This window comes from Haliaeetus albicilla, chromosome 4 (assembly GCF_947461875.1).
Source record: "Haliaeetus albicilla chromosome 4, bHalAlb1.1, whole genome shotgun sequence".
Lineage (NCBI taxonomy): Eukaryota > Metazoa > Chordata > Aves > Accipitriformes > Accipitridae > Haliaeetus > Haliaeetus albicilla.
Window position 1 is genome coordinate 28,702,098 of NC_091486.1, and position 26,730 is coordinate 28,728,827.

At 39.3% G+C, this 26,730-nt stretch overlaps 1 protein-coding gene across 8 annotated transcripts in view; it reads left to right on the top strand.

The window, feature by feature from the left end:
- Positions 1-5,651: 5,651 nt before the first annotated feature.
- NBEAL1 (neurobeachin like 1) overlaps positions 5,652-26,730 on the top strand; it is a 91,022-nt gene continuing 69,943 nt past the window's right edge. For 6 of the 8 annotated variants that reach the window (XR_011324360.1, XM_069781628.1, XM_069781630.1 and 3 more), the window contains exons 1-3: positions 5,696-5,818; positions 6,367-6,669; positions 25,796-25,887. Coding sequence is in view for 7 of the 8 variants with exons in the window: in XM_069781628.1 (XP_069637729.1) it covers positions 6,619-6,669; positions 25,796-25,887 (143 nt within the window). In the remaining variant the exon portion in view is untranslated. Of the gene's footprint in view, positions 5,819-5,891; positions 6,670-25,795; positions 25,888-26,730 lie in introns of those variants that run through there. The other 2 variants (XM_069781627.1, XM_069781626.1) reach the window with 2 other exon arrangements.

Genomic DNA, 26,730 nt, shown 5'->3' on the forward strand with positions numbered 1-26,730 from the left:
CTGGAGTCTCAGATAAATTTAAAAATAGCATCTTTGAAGAAAAATATAATTTTGGACCTTAGAGGGAAAAAAAAAAAAAGAAATACATTCTTCATTTATAATAATGAAAATCCAAAAAACCACCTGTAACTGAGTCCATGGGACCAACTCTGTGCTTGAATTTATTACAGGATGTACCTTACATCCTTAATGGCCCCATAAAAGCAACGTCCTCCTCAGAAGTACTTCTCCTGTGAATAGACTGACAAGTTCACAGCCACAGTATCATCATGGAAATACTGTATACCAAGCCTGAAGCTGTGACACTAGATGACTTAAGACAGAGCAAAGCATTTACAGTATTTACCATCTCATTAATAAGAATTATTTCTGTCAATAACTATTTGTAATGCTACAGATAAAAAAATAAGTCTTTCAGTTGCTTATTTACTTCATGATGAAGAAAACAGTCCTGGTGCCCAATAGTTCCTGCTGCCATTTGGCATTAAGTCCAGAGTTCTGCACAGGACTGCATCGCTCCTATTTCCAGCTCAGGGCCTACACTACACTCTTTTGTTTAGCCAGGACCTCACACGGTAGACATGAACTCATGAAGAGAGACCCATTATGTTAAAGAGTCTACAACCCATTCAGCATGCAAGTGGGCCCCAGAAGTTTCACACATACTTTAACAGCAACCTATTTACACAACGCTGCAGGATATTTAAAACCCTGCTTTCAAGTTTTACAACACTAGCCATCATTCAGGTCTCTATACCCTTTCTGTGTCAGGAGTTAGGCTAGCAGAGTCCCTGGAGGATTCACAAGGGCACAGGGAAGGGCACAGCCTTGGTTTCACATTCCACTTAGAAGCAGGCACTGTGCTGCAGCCAACATCTAACTTCTGGGAGGCCACAGTGCTAACGTTTTGCAAGAATCCCAGCTCTAGCACCAGTTGGAGCTCTCCTAAGCCCGTTTCCCTTTAGTTACTTCCCTTCATTTGCATTCTTCCCCAAACCAAGAGGAGTTAGGCCTTAAGTTGCCATAGCAGGCGTTCTCAGGACAACCTTACCCTTTCAGCTGAGATGGAATTAAGTTCAGACAGATCACCAGAAACTACCAACATGTACACATCCTTAAACCTTCGTTGCTGCCATGGTTTTTGTTTTTTGCTGACATGCTGATTGCTTTCAGGAGCCATGCTGCAGATCCAGATCTGCTGAGCACTGCGACATAATGAAATCATTCATTAAGCAACTTCTTAACTGAAGCAGAATGCTTTGAAGTACAAGTACGGTAACTTCACTGATTGCTGACAATAAGATGATGGACAGTAAGGGATGGCTTTGAGTGAAAAGTCTGTTTGGTGGAAGAAGGAGAACACTTCTACGATGCATCTTGTGTAGTAATGACAGGTGGTTTTGAGCATCTGCAAAACAGAGACAGCTATAGCATGAGTCTACACATGCTAGCTCTAGCACAGCTAACCTAAGTGACAGCAGAAGGGAGGGGCAGTTCTAAGCCTGAACACCCATCCATGAATCTTCACTGACTGTTAGAACTTATAAGAACCCAAGCAGACCAAAGCATATAAACACATACTATATATTTAGTCTGGAAGAGTCTTTAAGATATACCCTACACAAGAATATTCCTAGCACAGCTGCAAATTTAAGGCCTGTGGTAAGGGAGCCTATATTACAAAAAAGGAGCAGAAGAGATCAAGTCACTGCCTGGGCCTTTTACAGCAGGGGATTCATTATATTGAAGGTCCCCTGTGGAAACAAGCTGAAAGGACAGAGAAGGACAAAAAAAACCCCTCACCATGGTCACAGGCTACCCTGGGGTAAATTCCTTCCTGAATTTAAGTCTGGTGAATGGTTTAACCCTGCATATATGAAAGCAGAGTAGCCAGGGACCAGAGGAACTTAATGCTATTAGCCAGACCATCACCTTGCAGCTTTAGCTGTGGCTGGTCTCCAACACTTTGAAAGAAAGCAACTAAAATCCCTAGATACCAGCTTATGTGTCAAGGGCCAAAAAAAATTTTCTTCCCATTTCCAAGTGTTGCAAACAACTAACAAGCCCTGAACTACCTGGGATGCAACGTGAATATGGTGACAGAAGGAAGATTAAACACTAATTAAGTTTGCTGGCTTACCTAATAGAACAATTGCACACATTTTGTGCAATCATAACCAGAGAAACTCAAGGCAAGTTGATCCTGTGCTACCTTCAGCAAAATACCATCTTGGAGGCCTTGGCATCTTGCAAGGGCCAGCTTACTCCTTTCCAATAGCCACTCCAAAAGCAATCTCAAGTTATTTTGGCTTGAATGTCTAGAAACTAGCATCTACAAAGTCCTATTTCTTTACATACAGCAAAAGGTATTTTGATAGTGGGAGTTTTACACACAGCTGCCAAGGCCACTTGCTTACTTAGAATGTAAATATTACTCCTTGCTTCTGTGCAAGGGTCTGTTTGTAAAGGAAGATGGAAGAATTGAGAGGCAGGTTTATTTCTAAGTATGTTTCAGGTCTTCATTGTTAGTAAACAAAGCATTAGCCCTAAGACATCAAGCAAAACCTCAGATAAAAGCTTTGCTATAGACCTATCTCAGCATGATTTTTGCTGGCCTGGGGCATGAACTCAGTAGAAGCCTTACAGCAAAACAATGGTTTTGAGAATATCTGAAAGTCAGATCAGATTTTTGTCTTTTTCATTTGCTTCTACAGAAAATAAGCATGGCTTAACAAAAGCATTACTATAAGGTGTGTGGCTTTTCCTGCCACTTCAGAGGTCCCTGGACTCAAAGCTGCAATCCAATGTGGTCCATTCCTTTGCTGAATCTTTCTTAACCTCAAATTCACGGGTTCTCCCTATCCACACCCTTCTTTCTACCCATTCCGTTACCTGAACTTGCTGACCAACAAGGTCAGTCCATAGTAAGATGACCGAGTTACTAATATACAGCTACTGAAGAGAGTTAAAGTACAAAACCACAAGTAATGAACAAAGTACAAGAAACAACCACTGTTGTAAACAGACAGTTACCACAAGACAGCAGCTAAGGGACAATGAAATACAAACGAACACTGCCTACCTGGCTATTTAAGGTCCATGAAAAAATTGGTACATAATTATGGAAGAGAAGATGATGAAGTGTGATAATTAGCTTTCACAGCTGGACCAATCCATAAACACATTTTAAAATACCCATACATAGCTGGTAATGCTGCTTCTTACATCTTCCTCCATTCTTTGGCTTCTGTATCTTTAGCTGAGTCTTTATGAAGGTAAGTACACTGAAACATAAATCCATCTAGAATTATACTATACCTGTGGGGACAAAGCTGTAGCCCACCTTTCTCCACTAACCTCTCTCATTATTGCTTATATTTGCATGTGAGAAAGAACTCATAGTAAATACTGAATATTTGTCTGTACCAACAGGGACAGATTAAACTTGACCTACACCCAGTGATGCAGACATCTAAAAGCCACCTTAACAGCTTTACAGTGAGCTACCTGGCTTAGGAAAACCTCTAGAAGGTCAAGGCCAAGAGATGACTCACTCCGTATACCACCAGGACAAACTGTCCTGTTGCAAAACACAAATACTTCACCTTCCCTCTAGAGCACCTATATAGAGCAAGAACTACCTACACAAACAGCAGTAACTACATAGGCCCACCAGGACAGCTATATCACTACAACTCCAGCAGAGTGGAAAATGGCTGCTTTATAGTCTGTGAGCATCCTAATTATGTGGGCGGCAGCACTTAACAAGGGAGGAGTCTCCCATTTCTATCAGAAGATTTTTGTTGTTGTTGTTTTCACTAGAGTCTATTGTAGGACTTCTGTATGCGGGAGCAGCTGCTGCTACTTGCAAAAGTCAGTAATGCAAGAAAGCAAAGCAGTATCTCAGAGAAGAATTGGGGTTTGTACATGGCTTTGTTTGGGCCTGACTTCTTCAAAGGGAGTAAGTTGTAAGAGAAGTTTGAAATAGGCTGCTGTTTAGCCTAAAAAAGGCTGTAAGAAGATGTGATTAAAAATTTGTAACTCAAAAAGCATGCTACAAAGAGTTTCCTTTTCCCATATTACTGTGGAAGGGACAAAACAATGGTTTGCATTTGCTTCAAAGCTGATGCAGGTTGGCTGTTAGGAACAAGCTCCTAGCAGTAACTCAAGCCCTGAGGTAAGTTCCTCGGGGAGAAGGCAGAATCTCTTCCATTCCTGGAGGCTGTTTGTAGAGAGGGGTCTAGGGTGGTTTAAGCATAGCAGATCCTTCTGCCCTTGGGACAGAGCTGGACTCTGAGGTCTTATTTTTTCCTTGATGGAAAAAATTATGTCGCAAACTCAAGGCAGGAGACTATTGTGGCTAGCAGCAAGTACCAGAGCACAAGTATCACGACTCAAAATAATTTTACAGACTCATTTTTGTCGGTGTCCTTCCATCCGTGCTAGGAACTATGTTTAGATATTGCAGCAAAAGATATTTCTCCCACTCCCACACTGCTGATCCACATGATACAACACCGAGCACAGATTAGCCCTTAAATTTCTTCTAAAAGCAAGACAAATATGCAAAGGCATGTTGCAGGGACCGATCTTGGACTGTCTCTGGGCTCTTGGTGACACTTATCCATCCCTAGCAATTTTTTATACAGCAGACAATATAATGGTATTTCACAGTCAATTCCTCTGCAAATGACTTCCAAACCTCTCATGAAACCATTGCAGTGGTGTGAATTGCCCTGCAAAGGAATCGACTGTGCAATGAATGGCAATGAATGCTTCATCCTGTGAAGCTGTACAAGATTTACCCAGGTGAGGAGACGACCCAGCGGCAGAAGGACTAGGGCTGCGGCCAGAGGTTGCAGGGCTGTGATTCTCCCAGCAAGCTGGGGAGAAGGCCCCAGTCTCCTTAAATCTCCTTCTCTTGCTTTGGAGCCTGACACAACATCAATTTCCAGCCCCGCTTTCCAAGGGAGTGGAGGGACATGGAGGGAGCCCGTTCCCCGAGGAGTGCCCTGCGAGTCACGCTAAAAGGATCCTGTTATTGACTGGGCGGGAGGAGAGGTCCTTTGCTGGAGCGCTGTGCCTCACGAGGGCCCGTGAACTACCAGTGTGCTTGGAAAGAGTCCCAGCAGTAAGCTGAGGAATGTCTTTTCACGTTTCTCCTTTAGCAATCTAACTTATTTTAGGAGCATTTTCTAAGTCCTATGCAAGCTCTGCACACGAGGTATGGGCTGCTTTGAAGCAGTAGCAGATTGTAGGTATGAATACACCCACGCTCGTCAGGCTACGCAGGCAGGCCCCTCTGGAGCATGGGTAAAACACACGCATGTGCTCGATAAACCGTATCGCTTGTAAAGCAGTACGGAGGTTTCCTGAGGCGCGCTGTCCCACAAGGACTGGGAACGCCGACCCTTCCACGGGCAAACAGACCCCTCCTGCGGCAGAGGGGCGCGCCGCCTGACGGGGACCGGCCGCTCCTCAGGTGAGGCGCCGTGGGCGGCGGAACGGCCCCGCCACCGGGGCGCCCCCCGCTCCAGCCAGCGGTCCCGGGCCGAGGCGCTGCGCCACGGCCGCCGGCCGCTCCGCCCGCGGGAGAAGCGCTCCCGTTGCCCGCAGCCAAGATGGCGCCCGCGGCCTCCCCGCCCCTCAGTGGCGGCCCGGGGCGTGTGCCGGAATGCGGGCGGGGCGGGCGATGTGGCGAGGCCCGGCCCCCTCCACCGCCCGCCTGCCGCGCGGCGCTGCCCGGCCGCTACCTACCGTGGCCCGGGTAGGCTGCGGGCAGAGGCCGCGGCGGGAGCTGCGGGAGGCCGAGGGCGCGGTAGGTGGTGGCGCGGGGCAGCCGCTCTACGCCCGGGAGCGGGCGGCGGGGCAGCGCAGGGCTTCTCCCGCGCCCCGCGGGGGGACGGGAAAGGCCGCGGCCGGTGTCTCTGCCTGGGCAGCCGCTAATCTGCGAGAGGCGTCGCTGCCTGGGCCCGCCGGGCTCCGGGGCCGGCTGTGGAGCCCGGGGGTGGCGGGAGCAGGGCGGCGGCTGTCGCTGCCGGGCCGGGGCCCAGGCGTGCGGGGGGCGGCAGTGCCCGCCCGGCGGGAGGGTGATCCGCGTTATCACTGCCGCCTCTCCCCGCGCCCTCAGGGCTCCGGCGTCCCCTCTCAGCAGCCCTGCTGCTTCACACACACACCCCCCCGCGGACTCCCCGCAAAAAAAGAAATTCGCGACCAGACTTCTCCGTCTTAGGGGTGATAATGTCAGAGGCGAAAGCAATGCGACCTGCCGCCGCGTAATTCCCGAGGTCGTCTGTGAGCTTTAAGTACGGATTTGTTTTTTTTCCTCCGCCACCAAAGGCCTGAAGGGTATGTTTTCACTTTCAGAGATTAGAACCGAAGCAGCGCTGGCGAAGAACGGACATGCTTGACACTTGTCTGCAGTTGCTTGTGTTGTGCTGCGTTGTTTACCCGAAAAGGAGAGACTTGAGACGGAGTTATTTTCATCCTTGAATTCTTCTCGGGTTATGATATAACTGTAATATTAAAGCAAAAACTGCGTAAGAGCACCTGGGAAACTGAGCATGGTAGGATCTTGAACAGAAGTAGCCGGTATCAACGAAGAGAGGAAGGAAAGGAATGGCATCTCGAGAGAGGCTGTATGAACTTTGGATGCTTTACTGCAGTAAGGTAAATATTTGTGAGGGGGTGGTGGTGATGTGTGTGTGTGTCTTTTTCCTCTTGTTTGGAAGTCAGGTATTTAAAATGTAGCATCTTTTAACACGTTTTTTTTCTTAGAAGTTGCATAGACTTGCTTAGCTTCTGTAAGGATATAACTGCCCTTACTAGACTATTTACAACCTCATCTCTTGATTTGCTGTTCAGGTTGGGCTTTTTTGTGTGTGAGGTGTGAATTGCCCAGTGTTCATGGCTCAGCTTAAGCAGTTACTGTAGCTCTGTCTTTTAACTATGTGAATGCATGTGTTCACATAATTCTTTGTTTTGTAGGGCAATGGCATTAAGATGTATCTATTTAATTCACTGCTGTCTAGTATTTAGCTTTATACTTACTGTTTTCTGTACAGCTCCAGTTTCATTTAAACTATATTAGCGAAAGCCTTCCCAAAGAGCAGATTTATTAAGTTACTCCTGAGTCTTCCTTTGCTGGTTATCACTGTAGCATCTAAGTACTCCATTAATAATAATGAATTTCCTTCACCTGGCAGGAATGTTATTAAAATACTGTCCTGTTTCCATTTGCATTTTATAGTGTAAAGGAATTCGTATGTTTAAAGCACAGGTCCTAATTGCCGCCAGGTATATGTACACAAATTGGATTGCAGATTATCTAAATAGATATCTGTAAAATAAGGAACGTACAAAAAATTACCATAAAGGCAGGGGAAAGGACTGGCCTACTGTCATATGGGAACTCGGTGGCAGTGGCAAGGATAGCTTCTGATGGCCTTATTCTCTGGTTTTCTTTCAGCTTTTCTCTTTGCAGTCTCATGCTTCATATGTATCGTGGTTTCTTTAACTGTTCAAGCCAGTAGGATATTAAGGGTAGAACAAACATTCTCTTGTTCTTCTTCCCAGTTCATTTCCAGAAAAGGCCTGTCTCAAGAGCATAAATGTGACTTTAAGTACAGACCATCTTAACACCACAAGTGCACAAAGCAGTGGATGAAGGCTGCACAAAGTAGTCTTAATTGTAGCTTTTCTTAGTTTTTGTGTGTGTGGGTTTGCAACCTTAATGATTATATGTAGTTAAAAATAAAACTAGTGCAAACATAACAGTATGGTATGACTTCTTACTGCTACCCGCCTGGGTGATCTGTTGGGTTGAAACATACTTGCATAGACCTTTGCCTTTTTAACTAATGTAGTAATGCCAATGGCAGTAGGAAATGGACTAGCACTGGAGGAGATGGATGTTTTGCCAGTGAGTTCATCGATGTGAGAAGAACAAAAGCACTTGGAACAGACTCCAAGAATCCAGGCTTTCCTCAGCTTTGGGAGACACAGGGCTGCAGAGATGAGCCAAGCTCTGAATTTCTCTGCCCAGCCGGTCTTTGTCTCATTCGTCCCTAGTTCTTTATAAAATTCTTTTGTCTGTCTTATATCTTCTCCCCCTTTGCTTGAACCTTTCATTCAGATTATATGCTTTCCATCTCCATGTTGTCCACATGCTAGCAGGAAGTTTGCATAAATGGTGCTAATTAAAATCTGTGCTTTAGATCACTTGCAGGATGTTCAGTTTCTTCATGGGAATGATGCATATGCAGTGTAGTCAGCTCTCAGGTGGTGGAGGATGGACTACTAAAAGAAATATATATATATATATATATATATAAATTTTTATATACTCAGCCTCCATGAGCTGTCAGTGACTTTTTTGGCCTTTTTTTCTTCCAGACCCATATATTAAGGGCACAATTAGGTGGATTCATATGTTGATAAGGACTTGTTCTTAAGTAGGAAAATATATATATTTTTAAAATAAAATAGCTTGTCTTCAAAATTTGAAGGCAATTAGAGTGACTCCAAAAAGAAGTTTTCACTTTTTCAAAAAGTCCTAGACACAAACCTGGTTTTTCCTTTTTCTCTCTCTCCCCTAACTTGTTCAGGTTAAAATGATATCTCATTCTGCTTGAGGCAGGCATCGAGCATAACAGTGTTTCATCTTGGATTAAGTTTGGTGAAGTTAAGAGGAACTGAAGAAGCTAGGTGTTAGGATGTAAAATGTTGTGAACCCTTAATGTAAGTTAGATTGTTCAGTCATGTATTGAAAACATCTGTGTGCTGTACTGTCCTTGGAGCATTTAGCACAATGTGAAGGTGTAGCAATAAATAATCACAGGTGACAGGTTACAGCGGTTTAGGGAGAAGTCTCTTTGTACCTGGGACTGCCCAGTGAAGTGTAGTATCATATCCTGTATGTTGCATTGTCATGGCTTTGTTGTGGCTGACATCCTGGGAAGGAAAGCTAGGCAATTTCACCAAACTACAAAAACTGCTGGAGAGTCACAGTTGAGTAAAGGGGGTATTTGTTGTGCCACAAATGCCAAATATGTGACTAGCTTTTGCAGTCTTGTTAGCTAAAGAAACTGAAATACAAGCTCCTTTTTTGTGTGATGCTTCAGATTGTTACTAATAAGTAGCCTTGTTTGTCTTGTCTTTTTTAGATCATCAGGTCCTTCATGATTGTATGTTAAATATAGCACCCTGTGCTACAGCACCAAGGCTTTTCACAGCTTTAAAGTGATGGATAATGCTGTGTTACCATCTTACCATCTATCCTGGGTCATGACTTTTGTTTGTGATCACTTGACATCTCTGGCAGTGTCAAGTGTCAGTTGCAATAATTACTTTTGTGCAAAGTAACATTAGGAAGGCATTTCTCCATTTTCATTGCCTCTTGTGCAGTTTAGCACTTGGAGATTTTGGGCAGACAGCATCATGTAACCTAGGATCTCTGCAGAAGCGGCCTTTGGATGACACCATGTATGACCTGGTTTCTTTTTTTTCTTTCTTTCAAGATGTATGTTTGAGTGGCTGCAAAAGTTCATTTTTAGTTGGTATTCAGTTGTTTTTCATCTGGTGTTTTCTAATCTAAGGTTGGGGTTTGGTTTTGGATTTTTTTTTTTTCTGCTTCTGTTCCCCTAAAAGCTATCCTGTAGGGCAGTAGCTACAAAGCTGCAGATTACAGTCTGCTGTTTAAGATGCCCTGTGAAAGTAGCAGCCAGACATGATTTATGATGCTTCTGATGTTGCATGGAAGCGGCTGAAAAAATTCATTAAATTTAGTGAAGTTTAGATTTGAGTCACTGGGGTTGTCGCAGCATTGTATTGTTGGTAGTCCGAGCTGTTCCAGCCTTGAGTTTTTCATTGTTTTTTTAGGTTTTTTTTTCTTTTTTTAAAATGATGATGTCAAATTTTCTGCAAAGAAAGCATTGTTAAGGATGCAACTTGCTGGCATGTTTTTTGATGATTTTCAGTTTCAAATGGTGGGGTTTATTTTTCTGTTCAATTCTGTTAAGGTACAATGCTATTATTCATTTGAATATTGATATGGATGTAAGCTGCTGTCATCTCATCCAAATGTAGGAATGCGTGCATTTTAAGATAATTGAATTATGTGTAGAATAGGTAACACAGGTCCTTTCTACAGAATTCGCTAGGAAAAATTTTTCTCCAGTAGACTAGGTAGACAATGGTAGTATCAAGTATATTTAGTGTCCGTTCAAAGCCTTCAATAATGTACACAGGAGCATGAAACACTTCTTATACAAGTGCATATGCAGCAGATACCTGAAAATGCTTTACTAACGTTAAGTGTACAGCAGAAGAGCTCTATTAGGTGAATGGAAGTAGTCTGGGGAAAGGACATGCTTTCATGTGTGTCTGTGACCTTTTCATGTTCATGTGACTGAGGTAATCTCTACCAGTTTTGCCTTATGGCCTTAGACTAGCATGGCTGTAATAATATTACTGTTGTAATATTAGTTGATTAACCTTTTCTTAGATGTTAATTATGTATCAGTATACAAAATTAATCCGTGTTTTATAATCCTCTGAAGTAACTGTTATTGCAGATTCAAACTAAAGAGGTTCAACCTCTCTCTTATCTGTAAGATTTTAACTATGTGTATTTCATCTCCTCTAGTTTTTCTGGTAGATATTTCAGACTCTTAGACATAAAGCATGTCAGGATTTCTGATATTTTTTATTTTACTCAGAAAGTGATCAGATACCCTTTTATATGCAAAGAGATTTTTCTTCTATATCAGAAAAAAACCCCCAACAACCCAAACAACCCAATTGGCTTCAGAAAGGGTTTCAAAGGCACTTAGCTGCCATGTGCACCTCAGAAAATCTTCAGTTTTCATTGTTTTATAGTGGTTCTGAGCTTTTTCTTACACTTTTGTCTTCAGTAAAGCCCTGATTTCATTTAAACACTGCCTTGTTTTGTAGGTGATATAGTAGTTTGAAGGGAAAGCTGTGAGTCTGTTCTTCAGCTAGCTTCTAGCCTGTGCTTCACATTTCAAAGAGGGAACATTCAATCTTAGGGTCATTAATACAGTAGGGACTCTGTGTGTTAGCAGTTTTAAAGCTAATCATAACATTCTGGTCTTTACTAATGCAGATAGCTGAGATAATCACATCCCTTGCTGTTTTAAGAGCAGCAGACTTGTGTATAAGCTGTCATCTTAAATGTGCTTTCTTATGTTGTGCTGTACTTCTTGTTTGTTTTTACAAAATCTGATTGTAGTGAGATAAATGTGTTGTAGTTTTCTCCCTGGCATAGTGATGGATATCTATATATTATAAATATTTTCTTGTTTAATACTGTAGCATAGAAAGAAATGTGGTACTTTTTTATAGGAGAGCATTTTCTAGCACTAGATGAAAAGCTAGACAGAAGAGAACATTAAATGTGACTTCATGCATTATCCTAAAAATGTCCTAAAGTGGTTAAAGTCCTGTTACTTTTGAGTTATTTTTTCCTTATCTGGGGTCCTTATAGGCTGCCTTACAGGAATCAGAAGACGACTTGAATGAAAAAATAAGTGGTCTTGGGAGAAATCATGATTTCTGTGTTAGTCAGGACCGCTGTGATGAGTAAAGTGCTACAAACTGTGGTGTGCTAGCTGTGATAGCTTTCCTGTAATTACATGGCTGTCTACATCGGAAGACCATTGCAATGCAAATACTTAGAAGCTGAAGCTTTAACATATAAATGTGCATTTAATTGGCTTGAGTTAAACTTACATTCGCATTATGAGATCTAAACAGGTAATTTATATTAGTGTGTACTTTGTGCTGTCAGAACTTGAGTCTGTGAAAGAGAATAACTTCCTTTCATTCCCCGTTACCGTGACTTAATCCTAACATACTATATAGAATTGAGATAAATTTGACCTTGAATTGTGAGAATAAATTTATGTGCCTTTGGAGCCTTTCAAGCCTTTCTCCTTGGGGGGGATTCTGTTAGCATCAGCCACCTTGCTTTGGGCCAAAACTAACATAAAGAGAGGGCGATCTTGGTAGTCCAAAAAATTGGCTTGGAGTAAGAACATACCGGTTTTCTCAGTGTGTGGTGTTATGGTCTTGCTAAGCTGACCCACTAACTAGCTGTCCCTGACAAAAGGTGTCTTGCTGTATTGTCCCTTCACTACTGTTTTACAAAGTACTGCCTCCCATGTAATATTTTATAGTTCAGCTGAATCCCTCAGTCACCTGCATCAAAAGATCGGGGCATTTAATGTGATATTCAGCAAGTGACAGCAAATGTATACCTTCCGGAAGAGTATTATGAAATTACAAGGGATGGTTCATCAGTTTATATTAAATAATGTGAGTTTTTGCTTGTAAGGGGTTTTTAACCTCTGTCCCTGTATAAAATTGGAGAGTATTTGTAAATAAACCAAAAAAGCTTATGATCAGATCAGCTTTGAGACATGACTACTGTAGGGTTGTATAAAGCAGTATGAACTGAATTTGTTCACCTAAATGATACTCAAAGAAATGTGGTTTTAGCAAAATTATGCTTAGTGGTGATGAGACACATGTAATTCAATAAGAATATAATCTTTGTCGTTAAACTGTAAGCCCCGTGTAAACACTGACCTTTGCTTCCCAAGTATGATCTCATCCTGACTTAGCTTGCACTTGTCTTCCTCCTTGTGCAATTGCTGATTTGGCAGTGATTCATGTCACATCGCTATATGTTGCCTTTGTTATATTAGATAAAGAAGTATTCAGCTTAGAGCTAGATGAATGCTTGAGCAAACCAAATCTTCAGTAAAAGTAGTTTTTCATAAGTCAGTCATGTAAATTCATGCCACTGCTAAAACTAGTGCGTGAAGCTTTATTAAACAATTGCTGTGTAAAATATCTTTTCTGCAGATTGTTTTAAATAAATCTCTGCATTCTGAGAGAGTGTAACTTGTAAAGGAGCATGTCACAAGTCACTTGTGGCCTTGCATTGGTGAAAATATCTTTGCTCTGTCTTTATGAGATGCTGAACTAAGAATGGATATAGATAAACAAGAACAGTTGGTTATCAATTCTGAATTTAGTGTCTGCTATTTAGAGATGTCTGAGTCCAAGAACTAACATAATTCTAATATTTACAAATATAGAACTTTTCATATAAATAACTGATGTGTATATACGAGATGTCTTAACTTATAATAGCCGTTACCTTCCTTAATTATGGACCAGAGTGACCTCGTGCTGTTGGTTGTTCACACACAGAACAGGGACGCTGCCACAGAGAATGCAAACTTCAGACTGAAATGAGACAGCAGATAAATCTAAACAGACAGAGGTGTAAGAAAACCATAACACTTTGCAAGCTACGGAAAAATTATTTTAGTTTCTTATCATTCTATAATATATTTGCCAATACATATATGTAGCTGCTACTTCTAGATAAAGAAGTGTATGAAGTTTGCCTGTGCTTTTGCTGTAAGATTCAGGGTTCTACCGGTGTTCAGCATGAAGTTGAAATTCCTACATGTCCACAGGTTTGTGGATGTCGTGGTTTAACCCCAGCCAGCAACTAAGCACCATGCAGCCGCTCACTCACTCCCCCCCATCCAGTGGGATGGGGGAGAAAATCAGGAAAAGAAGTAAAACTCCTGGGCCGAGATAAGAACGGTTTAATAGAACAGAAAAGAAGAAACTAATAATGATAATGATAACACTAATAAAATGACAACAGTAGTAATAAAAGGATTGGAATGTACAAATGATGCGCAGGGCAATTGCTCACCACCCGCCGACCGACACCCAGCCAGTCCCCGAGCGGCCATTCCCTGCCCCCACTTCCCAGTTCCTAAACTAGATGGGACGTCCCATGGTATGGAATACACTGTTGGCCAGTTTGGGTCAGGTGCCCTGGCTGGGCATGAGAAGCTGAAAAATCCTTGACTGTAGTCTAAACACTACTGAGCAACAACTGAAAACATCAGTGTTATCAACATTCTTCACATACTGAACTCAAAACATAGCACTGTACCAGCTACTAGGAAGACAGTTAACTCTATCCCAGCTGAAACCAGGACAGTGGATTAGTGCTTTACACGATTAATGAGAAACATCTCGTTCTGAACATACCAACAAATGTATTTCAGATTAAGCTTTTACTGAAATGAAAGAATCAAATGTCTTAAATGGAATGATTTATCACAAAGCTAGAAACACAGGCTTCTGGTTCTGTGTGTTGGTGGACTAATATAAGAGTGAGTTTAACAAACAGTGGGCTGTTGTGTGGTATCTGAGTTATGGCACTTTGAACTTGGTCATCTGGTTCAGATATGGGGATAGCATGTGTCCTGATAAAAGAATATTGTAGAATCAACTCAAATATGCAGTATGTTTGTGCTGTAATATGGAAATGGGACAAAGGCTTACCAGCTGCCCATTGAACAGCATTGTAGCTTAATGCCTGAATCCAAATGTTGACAATAGATACTGTTAAAATATTTACAGGCTTCAGAAAGGTTGAACAGCTGCCATAGAAGAGAGAAGAGCTTCTTTAATTACTGAGCTTTTCTTGATGAAAGAAATGCATATAAGAAGGAAAAAAACCCGCCAAAACATGCACACGTCTCAACAGTACAGATAAGCATCTTATTTTTAAAAAAAAGTGATTTGTTCAGAGAACTTTTCCAATTTATCTTCTAGTAAATAGGAGGCTGCAGTAGAGGAGGATGGGAGATACAACAGGAAACACCGAGAAATGAAAACTATACTTGATTATTCTCATCATAAGCGCTGTTTTAAGTTTGACATCTCACTAAGGTTTCTCCATGCATCTGCAAATCTAAACATTAGCTGTTAGATTTCTGTGCTGATAAAATATTTGTATGCGTTGATGCTTTCTCTGATATTTAAAGCATTTATGATAACCTTTTTGTCTGATTTATGATTGATGATTGCATGTACCTATAGTAAGCAATAGGAATAAGTGGAATTAAATAATTGACCGTTGAGTAACACTGCTAACTATGGCTGTGTAAAATTAGGAATTAAATTTAACTGTAAGAATGGCTAATTATACTAGTATCTAAAAGCAGAGCATATTTTAAAACAGTGAGGATATTTAAGAGGTTAAATTCCAAAGGCTTTAAAGGATTTTGAATGCTTTATCTAAAGGACATTTGAGGGAAGCACAAACAAAACCTCAAAATAAATTCATGGTTAAATACCACTCTTACATAGCACAAAGAGAGCATAAAATCAAAGTAGATGCTAAACCTTTAATTATCTAATGGTTAGCAATTTAACCTAGGAAATACACTTTTATTTAAATAATCAGTCCTAGTAATTCTGGCTTTTAGACTGTAGTTGTGGGGGGTGTTAGGGGTGAAGACAAATCTTTGAGGACATATTCCTGAAGTCTGGATGAAAACAGTGAATGAGTTTGCTTTTAATTATTCACGTAGGGAAAATTGGTACTCTTGTCAATTATCATTCACCAGACTGCCTAAGAACCTGTAGGAGTATCCCATAAGACATTTAAAAACTAATAAGGAAGCGAAGGCAGAGGTTGAAAAGGTAACACTCGCATTGGAAGGAAGAATTTAGCATTAATGCTGAAACATCTATGAAAAGCAAAGTGAAAATGAAGCAGTTCGAGTTTGACTCCTTGAATAAGATAGCAAGATTATTAGTAATAATTTTAGGGAAACATAGTACCTTCATATGGTTTACTGCAAGTTTTCACTTGGAATGTTGAAGGAGAATTTAGGAACTGAAAAAAAGGTTTTAAAAGTTATTGAAACTTCTTGTTCTAAAAGTAATGAGTAAATGCTTGGCTTCTGTGGAAGAGTGACTGGAAAAGTTAACTGACGATGTGTGTGGGGCATCAGTCCAGAGTTTCCAGTGACGTAATCCTCCAAAGTTTTGTAGAAAGTTGTTGTGGTAGTGGCTTTTTTTGTAGAAAGTGGCTGCTTGTAAGTCGCCTCACCAACTCTGTCAATAAATGTTTGGCTAATGCATTCAATTGTATAAAACTTGGTATTCATTTACCTGTGCTTTTGCTGAATTTAGGACTAGCTGGAATGAACAATTTTCTTGATAAATGAATGAAGCTTCATGGGAACTGTAGGCTAAATGGTTTGGCATGTTCTGAGAAGCAAGGAGGGAAAAGGTTTTATTTGATGTTCTTGAATTATTTTTTTTTTCTTTAAATAACAATTTTGGTTAGATCTGTAGTGTTCACATGCTTTTAAGGGCAAACTTGGAATTTGGGAGAGAAAAAACTGTGATGAAAACGATGGTCTTTTAATATTTGTTGTGTATAATAACCTTAAATACAAAAAAAGTCTCAAAAATGGCAATGAGTACAGTGGCTCAGGTATGACTGCACACAGGTTTTTCTCCACAGGATCCTGCATCATTCACCATACTGGATGGGTAAAGCTCTGGGGAATAAAGCAGAGTATAGAGAACAAAAGTATTATTTGCAGAAATCTGACATCATTATTTACCCGTGCTAATCATTTAAAAACTGTACCAGCATAAGTGCAATGGATGCCAAATAGCAGTTGCACAAGTAAAGCAAATTCTGCTATGCCCTAGTTTTTGAGTCTTTGATTTTTTTTTTAAGGGTGCTTTTGAAAACTGGATTTGGGAGGTTTTATACCTTCAGTGTATAGTTCAGCTGCAGTACAATATTAATGTAAGGCCTGGTGAGGTTGAGAAGACAAAACCCAAACAGTTAAATCCACAGCTAAAGAAATAAGAATTTACTTTACTTAAATTCAGTGTAAAGTAATCATTTGACACTTTGAAACAAACACAGACTTCGTTTTGATAAGCTGTACACAAGTTCTCAGCCTTTTTATCTGCTAAAAGACTTGCCAATATTTAGCTGTTGATATGGTGAAATAATAGGCTCATCTTTTTACTGTTGTAGCCTCATCCTGCTTCTTTCAGTCTGTGTTAAACTTTTATTGTCTCTTGCATCACACTGAAAGTTAGAAACTTGATGGTGCAAAAGCTGGCTTTGTGTGTGTTGTTGCTAAAACTCAGCCCTTTTCTCATATAAAACAACGGCATAACTTCAAGTTTCAAAGCAATCAAGTGATAAACTCTAAACCTTTCCGAAGCTATAGTTTGAATTTTCATTAAATATAGGCTTATCTTGACACTGTAGACTTTTGACGTCATGTTATTTTAGTTGCCTTTGAATTATTTAGGATGCTTCTTGTTCTCTTGTGCTTAAAATACAGCTTCCAGCTTTTACTACCGTTGGTTCATTATGTCAACTTTGATGGGAAAAGTGAATGTTAATAGAATGTAATACGTCACAGAATGGAAAATTCCTGGTAAATGCCCTGTGCAGTGGAATCTAGAAGGCTGAAATACTGTATGCCAGCTTGTACGTGGAACTTGCCTAGTGGTACTTATTATCAAATGTGAAGATGTTAAAATCTGAGTTCAGTTTAACTAGATTACATCCCATGGATGGCATCAGTCACATGCTGGTTCCAAGCGACAAGGCTGTACTTGAGTTGTCATTCAAAACCACCACCAACAACAACAAAAAGCAAGAGAAAGAAAAATAGAGGGTTTACTTCCATTTTAGTAAGAAAACTCTTTCATTTTGTTTTTCCGGTGTTGTTGGGGATCTGAAGTAGAAAGGAAATCAAACAGCTGTCAGATAATTGTCTTTAACTTAAGGCATTAATGGAAGATTATAATTATTTTTCTTGTTTTGAAAAGAGAAGAAAAATATTAACTTTGACTTCTAATGTTTGTGAGCTAAATTTCATCATGATTGATGGCTATAGGTTTATTTTGGTATAAATCTCTCTGCTAAATGGAATTTTTTAACTTGTCCCAAAATAGTTGTTTCTGTCATGATTCACTGCAACTCCCATTTATAAAATAAACACACCCCCTCTTTTTCTTTTAATTCCAGAAATGGAACAGAATGCTTGTGTGAATTTTGAAAAAGGAGGTTTATAATTACTTGCCAGGAGCCATTCTTCTTTTGGATCAACAGCTGACTCAAAAATTAGTATTGTGATTAAAACGAAAATTTGTGCCCAAAGGTTGTGCCCTTGATAATTAGAATTGATTGATTGAATTTATCACAGCAATTTAGCCAGTTTAGAACAGTTTATCATGAAGTCCTTTAATTCTAACTGTAGTATTGCTGCTATAACAAGGCTTTTCGGGTTTTATTTTGGCATTTTACAGATTTGAAAGGTTCACAAAAAGCATAGGGACTTTGACATATTTCAGAATAAAGGCTACTAAGAGATCTTGTGCTGAAGATGTTGCCTTTTATATCTGAAAACATGAAGAGGAAAAAGCTCCCTTAAAACAAACCTTCTAATCCACCAATGAATAGTTTATTTCAAACAGTGTTGAGAAATATTCTACAATTCTGCACTATGTAGACTACTTCAATTAGTTTTAAGACTTAACTCACCAATGATCTAAAGGCAGTATTTCATGTTTCATTTCCTAACGTTACTTTTTGTAGGCCTAATTCAGCCTTAACACCAAGGGATTGTTCTTATTTTAAATATAATGCTTAGGGATAGGGGATTAGCTACCGTAATACCAGTGCCAGTGAGATTTTATGGTAGCGCTTCTAAGCTGAAATCCACTTTGAAGGTTGACTGACTGCTACGCACAGTAGTCAGACCAGGCTGGCTATTTGATGACTGCACGTTAAATTTAACGACTTCAAACAACTGTCTTGTCAAACAAGTCGGGCTTGTCTGACAGTCGGACTCTACACAGCCCTGCAGGGAATTTTTGCCTTTAGAGCATGGAATGCGACACTGCAAATAGCTTCGGGTGGATCCAGCTTTTGTTTTTAGCAACTAATACTTCCTGAACGTAGCTATAAAAATTGTACTGAGCTTTGCCCTTCCAGTTGCGTCTGTTTGCTTGAAGTCTTAGTGAAATGGAAGTTACTGTTAAATCTAAAAGCAATGCTTATATAAATGTGTAAATAGTATCGATTTGAACCTTGGGTAGATGTGCCTGTGTTCCACAGGCGCAGGTCTAAAGACTTGCAGTGGGAGGATTTCAATGCCAGTTTTGTGTAAAATATTTTCATTTGACTTAGATTAAGCTGTAAGAGTTCAATACTACCTGGCTTGTTATGAATTTAAAAAATGTTATTACTGGTGCAAAAAATTCTTGTTGACCTTCTTGAAAGAGATGACTGAATTAGAACATTTCTTTGTCATTCTTTTCACCAGTCTTCATAAAAAGTAGAGAAAGCTATTGTAATTTCTAGATAATTTAGTGTATCAAAGACAAGAGCCTGTCCCAAATTAGTGTTTATAGTTTTAAGTTTATAGTTTCTTTTCACTTCATTGCCTTAGAGAATCTCCTGTCTGTGAGAAGGGCATTAGACTAGACCTCTCTGTTACTGGCTTTGTTTCAGTGTTATAGGCTAAAGTTGGTGCTAGCATTGGAAGTTTGTTTCCCAGTTCCGCCAAGTCTAAGGATGGCTTTGCTAGAGTTTTTGTTTATGTATCAACCTGTTAAAATGTTAGACTTCATGGGAAACTTGCTAATTGTTTGGCAGTGTTTAGCCACAGTATTGCTATGCATACTGTAGACCAGTAGACTGGGTTTTATTTAGCAACATTTTTTCTTTCTAGCTGTGCTGGTTTTGGCTGGGATAGAGTTAATTGACAACACTGGCATTGTACTAACTGTATTGGTAAAGAAAAAAACCCCTCTTCTGGAGGTTTTGTGGGGTTTTAGTTTTTTTGTGTGTGTGTAGTTTTTGGTGTTTCAGGTGTTGGTTTTTTTGTGTTGGGTTTTATTTTTTTCAGTAACTGTTAGAAACACTGTATTACTTAGGCCTGGCAGTCTTTCTTTTTAAAGTGTAAAGAGCTATGACAACTATTATTGTGCCCAGAGGATCTTATGAAAATGGAGGCCTAAAGGGTGGTGTGTTGTTCTGCTGGTGTGTTTTTGTTTGTTTTGTTTTTTTTTTTTTTTTAAGGAAAACCAGAAGTAGTTAAGGAAGGGAAGGAACAAGGAAGTATTTTCACTTTCAAGTGCTCTGAGCTACATTTGACTTAATAGGCATAAAATAATTTTTTTTTTAATTATTGCAGGTGAATGATTGTTGCTATAGCAGTTTCCCAGGCCTTCATTATAGTGTTGAGCTCAGAAGTCAAAGCTTAGGCTCTGCAGCTCTGCAGACTTGTGGCTACCACCTAAAGGACTTTTTTTTTTTTTTTTTTTTTTGTTAGATTTGCACATATCCTTACAATGACACCCTTAAGATAGCCTTGTTAAAACTCTGGTTGTTTCAGTTTATCAGTATGAAGAGAAATGGCTAACTTAAGTTGGATTTTAGCTTCTTGGAATTTCAAGCTGTGGAGAAATTATCTTCCAGAAGTTTTAAGGCATGCAGTTTCTATATATGAATTATTATTCAAATAAGATACAGAAATTTGTCTTGCACAAAAGCTAGGCAAGTTTCAGGTAAATAAATGAAATGCTTAGGCTTGTGACTTAGAAAGCTGCAAGGTTTCAAAAATCAACATTTTCTTATCTTCTTCTAGAGATTGGAAAGTTGTAACTGGTGAGAGGAGTTTTATTACCATATACACCTTCTTTCTGTTTCTACTGCTGTTGTACAAATGAAAAATTTCCTTCTGCATTTCTTGCTGATCTCATAGGGCATGTCTGCAGAGTGTGTGTGGTGGGGCTGGGAAAGAATACCAATCTAAAATTGGTTTATCACAGTTTGTCCTTGTAGTGTATTATCAAAACGTATGTTGCTTTGTAAGCTGTACTTTAAAAGCATGGTGCATCTTCAAACAGTACCACGCAAAACAATTTGGAGCTGTTGTCTGACATACAGCCTTCAGCTACCTTTCTGCAGAATGACAACAAAAGGGTAATTATGAAAGTGGGGAATAAGAGAATATATTCCCTAGGTTTCACTACTTTTACTGGTAATAAGGCTTCTGAGTATTTAAGATGCTTTGTTATGGTCTGGCTAAGTTACGCTGCTTCCTTAGGAGGACTGCAGATATAATGGGGTAGTTAACAATTTGTAGTGAATTAGTTGGAGTCAGGGTTGCAGTTCAGTGATTCGTTCTTTTGGTAGCAACACTGATCTGAAGTATTGCCATACCCATGGGATGCAATCTTCTGCCATGTGGTAACACAAGATATTTGTCAGATTGCAACATGTACTGGCTTGGAAAGTTGATCTGGCATTGAAGAACACAAATTTTTCATGTTAAAATTAGGTCAATTTGTGTTCTGCTGTTAATGTGGGTTACCACTTCTGTCATGAGAAAACAGAGGAGAGTTGAAAAGGTGGGTGGGAAGAGAATTCAACAGAAATAAATTCTAAAATCCCCTTAATTTAAATTTCAGATTAAATGGCAGCAGCTGACCTCAAAAAAAGGTTCAGTTCAAGATTAAGATGCTGGGTAGGATAATTGCCGTGTACATGGTACATAGGAAGCAGCTGATACCCATTATTACTGTCTGGTTTTATTATGAAATTAAAATTTTAAACCAATGTGAAAAGACAGTTTTTCTCCTAAACCATCATGCTTCTGGTCTGGGAAAATATAAGATGCAATATAAGAAACACGTAGGTTGGTCTTCAGAAGGGTATGTGTTTAGCTATGTTTTAGGAATGGACATTTTTGTGTACTTTACCATGGGTAACATTTGCTGTTGTAAGTTTCCTTTCTTAAAACTGCTTCAGTAAAATTTAGATTTCTTGCAGCTTTTAACAGGTGACTGGTGCATAGGGTCTGGGCTGATTGCTAATAAAGAAAAAGGAAAACATGGGCCACATTCAGAGTTTGAAAGCTGTTTTTAACTTCTGTTTCTAAATTCTTTGAAATAACTTATATGTCTTAATTTGTAGCAAAACTTTTAAATATTGGGTCATTTTTTTCTGGAATAATGTACTCCTAGTTTGTAAGTCTTCATTTTTGTTTGTTTCTGGAAAGGTGGCATACTTCTATTAGGCGGTTTATAGTGGAGATTTATTGCTTAGTGTTTCTTATGTTGCTAAGTGATCTTGTTTACTTTTTTTGCCTTGATGATTCCTCCCCTCCCCCAAGTGGTGTTGAGTTAGTGCCATTGCCTGGATGGAAATTTCTAGATTTGACTCAGAATGAGTCAACTATTGTGTAATCTATTTTTTACTGGCACATACCAGTAGTGTTACCTGGTATTTTGATATCAAAGCTGATTATTTTAATAACTTGGAATAATTAATTGGCTGGCCAGGGATTGAGGTAGAAGAGAGGTTAAATAGTGTGCTGCAGGTAATGATCAAACAGTACTATAGTTCTTGGTTTTTACCAGAATTGGGAGGAGTTTTAGTGGCAAAGTGAATTGAGCAGTATGTGCACTACAGGTAAGCAAAAACTTTTGGCCTTTGTCATGGTTTAAACCCAGCCAGCAACTAGGCACCACGCAGCTGCTTGCTCACTCCTCCCCCCTGCCCACAGGGGGATGGGGAGGAGAATTGGGGGGAAAAAAAAAGTAAAACTTGTGGGTTGAGATAAGAATGATTTAATAACTACAGTAAAATAAAATGTAATACTAACAATAATAATAGTAGTGGTAGTAATGAAAAGGAATATAATAAAATAAAATTTTAAAAACCCCAGGGAAAGACAAGTGATGCACAATGCAATTGCTCACCACCTGCTGACTGATACCCGAGCAGCGATCTGCCCCTCCTGGCCAACTCCCCCAGTTTATATACTGTGCATGAAGTTCTATGGTATGGAATATCCCTTTGGCTAGTTGGGGTCAGCTGTCCTGGCCATGCTCCCTCCCAGCTTCTTGTACACCTGCTTGCTGGCAAAGCATGGGGAACTGAAAAATCCTTAACTTAGGATAAGCGCCAGTTAGCAACAACTAAACCATCAGTGTGTTATCAACATTATTCTCACACTAAATCCAAAACACAGTGTACCAGCTAGTAAGAAGAAAATTAACTCTATCCCAGCTGAAACCAGGACAGCCTTTTATAACATCTGTGGTCTACTCTTGTAATCTACATAATTGCTTTTTCTTGCGTATTTTGTCTGCCAGTATTCTCTCTTACTGCTAGTCTGCACTGATAGCCTTGAAAAGGCATTATAGTTTAAGGATAAGGAGGTTTAATTTAATCTTAAGCTTGAAGCTGATTTAGGCTATATCATTAAAAAGGAGCAAGCAGACATTTTATCTAATTTTGTCTTTTGTCCTCCCACTCCCCTTCTCTCATCCATAACCTTTTGTTAAAGCAATTTTAAGTCAGATAATGATGTTATTTGCACAGCTTCCTTCATGGTAAATGACCAAGAAAAACTGAGTTTTCTCGTAAAAGTTTACTGTCAACAACTAGCAATGAGCCTCAGCTGTGTCAACAAACGATTTTAATTTTGGAATACCAATAAAATCAATTTAGTAATTCATGTTGTGTTTCAAGGAGAACTTGCTCATGCTAGAAAAAAACAAAGCAGTTTGTTCAACAGGGAAAAAAAACCTCAAATAGGTTCAGTTTTTGCACATGCATGGGCATTATCATCAGAGGCTTGGACACACGCATATGGCAGGGTTTCTCTTGGTTACTTTGCCATGGATGCTATTGATTTGTCCTTTATAGCCAGCGCTGTATTGTAGTTGCTGAAATCATATCCTGGTTTTCCTCATCTTTATGATCCTGTGAAATAGCTTGTATGTGGCTAAAATAACTTACTGTGGATTACAAGAAAGTTTAAGTATGTGAACATTTTTAAAAAGCCATACTGTCTGAAGACAGCATCTTCTGCTACTTCTAGCTCATTCTTTTAGGATATTAGCAAATCTTACTTCTTGCCCATCTTTTGGTTTGATTTTCAAGGTTTTTGATCTCTGAATCTGTGAAATGTGTATTCTATACTCACCTGGTTGAGATAATGTCAACCTCTGTAGCTTAAAACCAGTGGCTTGGCAACCTTGAATTTTTTCTTTATCTTAACAGCTTCCTGCATTCTGTATGTTGCAGCTTCATCTTGAGGACAATTAATAGGTGTGTTGAAGATAACTGTTTGGTAGTTCAGTGCATATTAAACATGAGGACAAGGCTACATTACATTAAAGGACGTAATACTTTTTTGACAAATTTTTAACAGAAAAAGAAAGGGAGAGATGAAAAAAAACATTGAAAGGGGAATAAAAGCAGAGATGAGAATAAAGATTATGAAGGAGGAACAGATTAGGAGTGAAATGGAAGGAGGAGAAATAAGACAATTAAGAAAAATGGAATGAAAATGCAGTAAAGGCAGTGAAGCAAATAATCAGACAAGATAGGTATCTAGCTGAGGGTTTTATTTGGCACCTGTTGTCACAGTATTTGAACACATTTCATATATAATTAATTGTGATAGTGATGTAAATTGTGTCTGGGTGTTTCTGACACTTGTTGCTTGAGTTAGAGGGGTTTTTGGGTGTACGGGGAAGGGTAAAGTCTAGAATGAGAAGGGGATTCCCATGCTTTGTAACTCCTGTACTTGCTGTGGAAAGATGGTCTGAGAAGAGTTTTGCAGCACTTCAGATTCTGGATTTCCATTTTTATTTTATTCTGGTTTTTTTGTTTGTTTGGTTTTTCCCATGGGAGGTTCTTTTGTAGGTAGCTATTTTGCACTGACAGGACTCGGTGTCAGTCTTTCTTGGTGACTCTTTCTTTTATATTGACATTGCCCCAGAATACTGTGTGTGTTAGAGTTATTCACAGATTGCTCCTTGGTCTTAACACTGCAGGGAAATAATCTGTTATTTGGGAACATCTATGGTAATATAAAGGCAACAAGCAAAAGGGAGGAGATACAGAAAAGAGAAGGATGAACAAAAAAACTTAAAACTTTTTCATAATTTTATAAATTACAGAGTAGATTTAGAAATAATTTAAAATCTATAACACTTTAGGCAAATATTTTAAAGTTATTTTGAAAATTATTTATGACATAGAATGTGGGACTGCATGGATGTGTATTAATGGACATGACCGTACAGTTCTTGTGGAGGAGTATGTTAGCTGTGGTCCAGCAGCTTGCTTTTGAAAATTAAGCAGCTTGACTTCTAAAGTGAGACTATCTCAAATTAAGTATTTTGACGGAGTTTTCCTGTGGTGGTTTGTGGTGGTCTAGTATATGTTCCCGCTGCTGGCACAGTACCCAGCCCTGAGGAATTGCTGGTCACGAACAGAGTCTGTCTGCTCTACTAAGAACAAGTAGGAAGCCTAAATTTAAATTATCTGTTTTATAAATATCTAGTATACACGTCACAGGCTCTGCATTGTCTCTTGGAACACTTCATCTGGCTCTAATCTGCTGCTAGCTGCCATATTGATTAATGAATGAAGCAAAAAGCAAATTACTTTGTGATTAGGATTGTTGTTGGAGTTCTTATTTAATTTTATAAGCCATAAAGAGTGTGGCGTGCTAGCATTTATGCTATCAAGACTAGAATATACAAGTAATTTTGTAAAGCTGGTATGTATTACTCTGGAGAATAAGTAAAGGTTGTTGGTGGGGGGGAGAAGCTAACATGCTTTGGTTGGCATTGGTACCAGGAAGTGGAAATACATAAACTAGTGAATAGGGCAAGAATGTCACATCAGCACAATATGGCCGAGAATTTCAAAGGACACAGTTTTTTTAATTGTAGTTCTAAAAATCTGTGTATTCCCTTCTTTCTCCCAGTTGAAATGTATTAAAGAAAAAATTTCCATTCAAGTTAGTACTACAGAGTTGTTGATGGATGACCTTGTGTGCAATATTGCCTAATGTTCTCTTCTTTTTTACAGAAAGATCCAGATTACCTGAAGCTCTGGTTGGATAGTTTTGTTTCTAGCTATGAACAGTTTCTGGATGTGGACTTTGAGAAGCTGCCAACTAGGTATGTAGAATTATGGACCTGTTCACCTTTGTTTGTTATCTGAAACAGACCTGGCTGAGAGCCCAGTCTTGTTCAATGGCAATACTGCCTTTAAACAAAAGAAAGATTTTTAATTGTTGTGTGGCACTCCCATTCTTTTGAAGGTCAACTTGGGTTGGGAATGATGAAACTAGGCAAATACTGGTATTTGCATTATATCAGGAGCTGGCATGAGTATTCACTTGTTCTTGCTTGTAGAAATATTATTCCTTGTGCATTGTTTGAATAAGTATTCATTAAATGTTGCGTATGAAGTAGTATTAGTATTAGTGCCTGGTATCTGTATCAGCAGTGACTGAAGAGAAGTAAGATGTAGGTAAAGAGTTTTGTAATTTTATTTCAGGGATTACTTTAACATTAAGGATAAGATGAAATGCTTAATGAAAGATTTGGATATCTTAGCTGAAAACCTTTTAAAAATTAAAATATGCACAAATTACAGACTTTAAAGTGATTTCTTTGTTTGCATCTGTGAAGACTTCAGTTCAGGGCAAGAGTATTGCTGACTTCACTGATGTTGCTGACCGCAAGTTCTCAGATATAATCATGCGATGGTATTGAAGTCTAATTCTGGAGTTCCATATTTAGTATTTTGATTTTGTCTGTTGTGTTCTAAGGATAGTGTTTTCAAGACTAACTTTGCAAATGAGGAATAGAAACTTAGGCACTGGATGTTTTCTCTTGCTTTTGAGATGCTTACATGAACTAAGTGTTTTAAGATAAATATTACAGGATTCAGAAATCATGAGAGGTGGTGTCAGTAGTATAGCTGATTCCGCTACTGGTGTTTGAATACAAAGAATG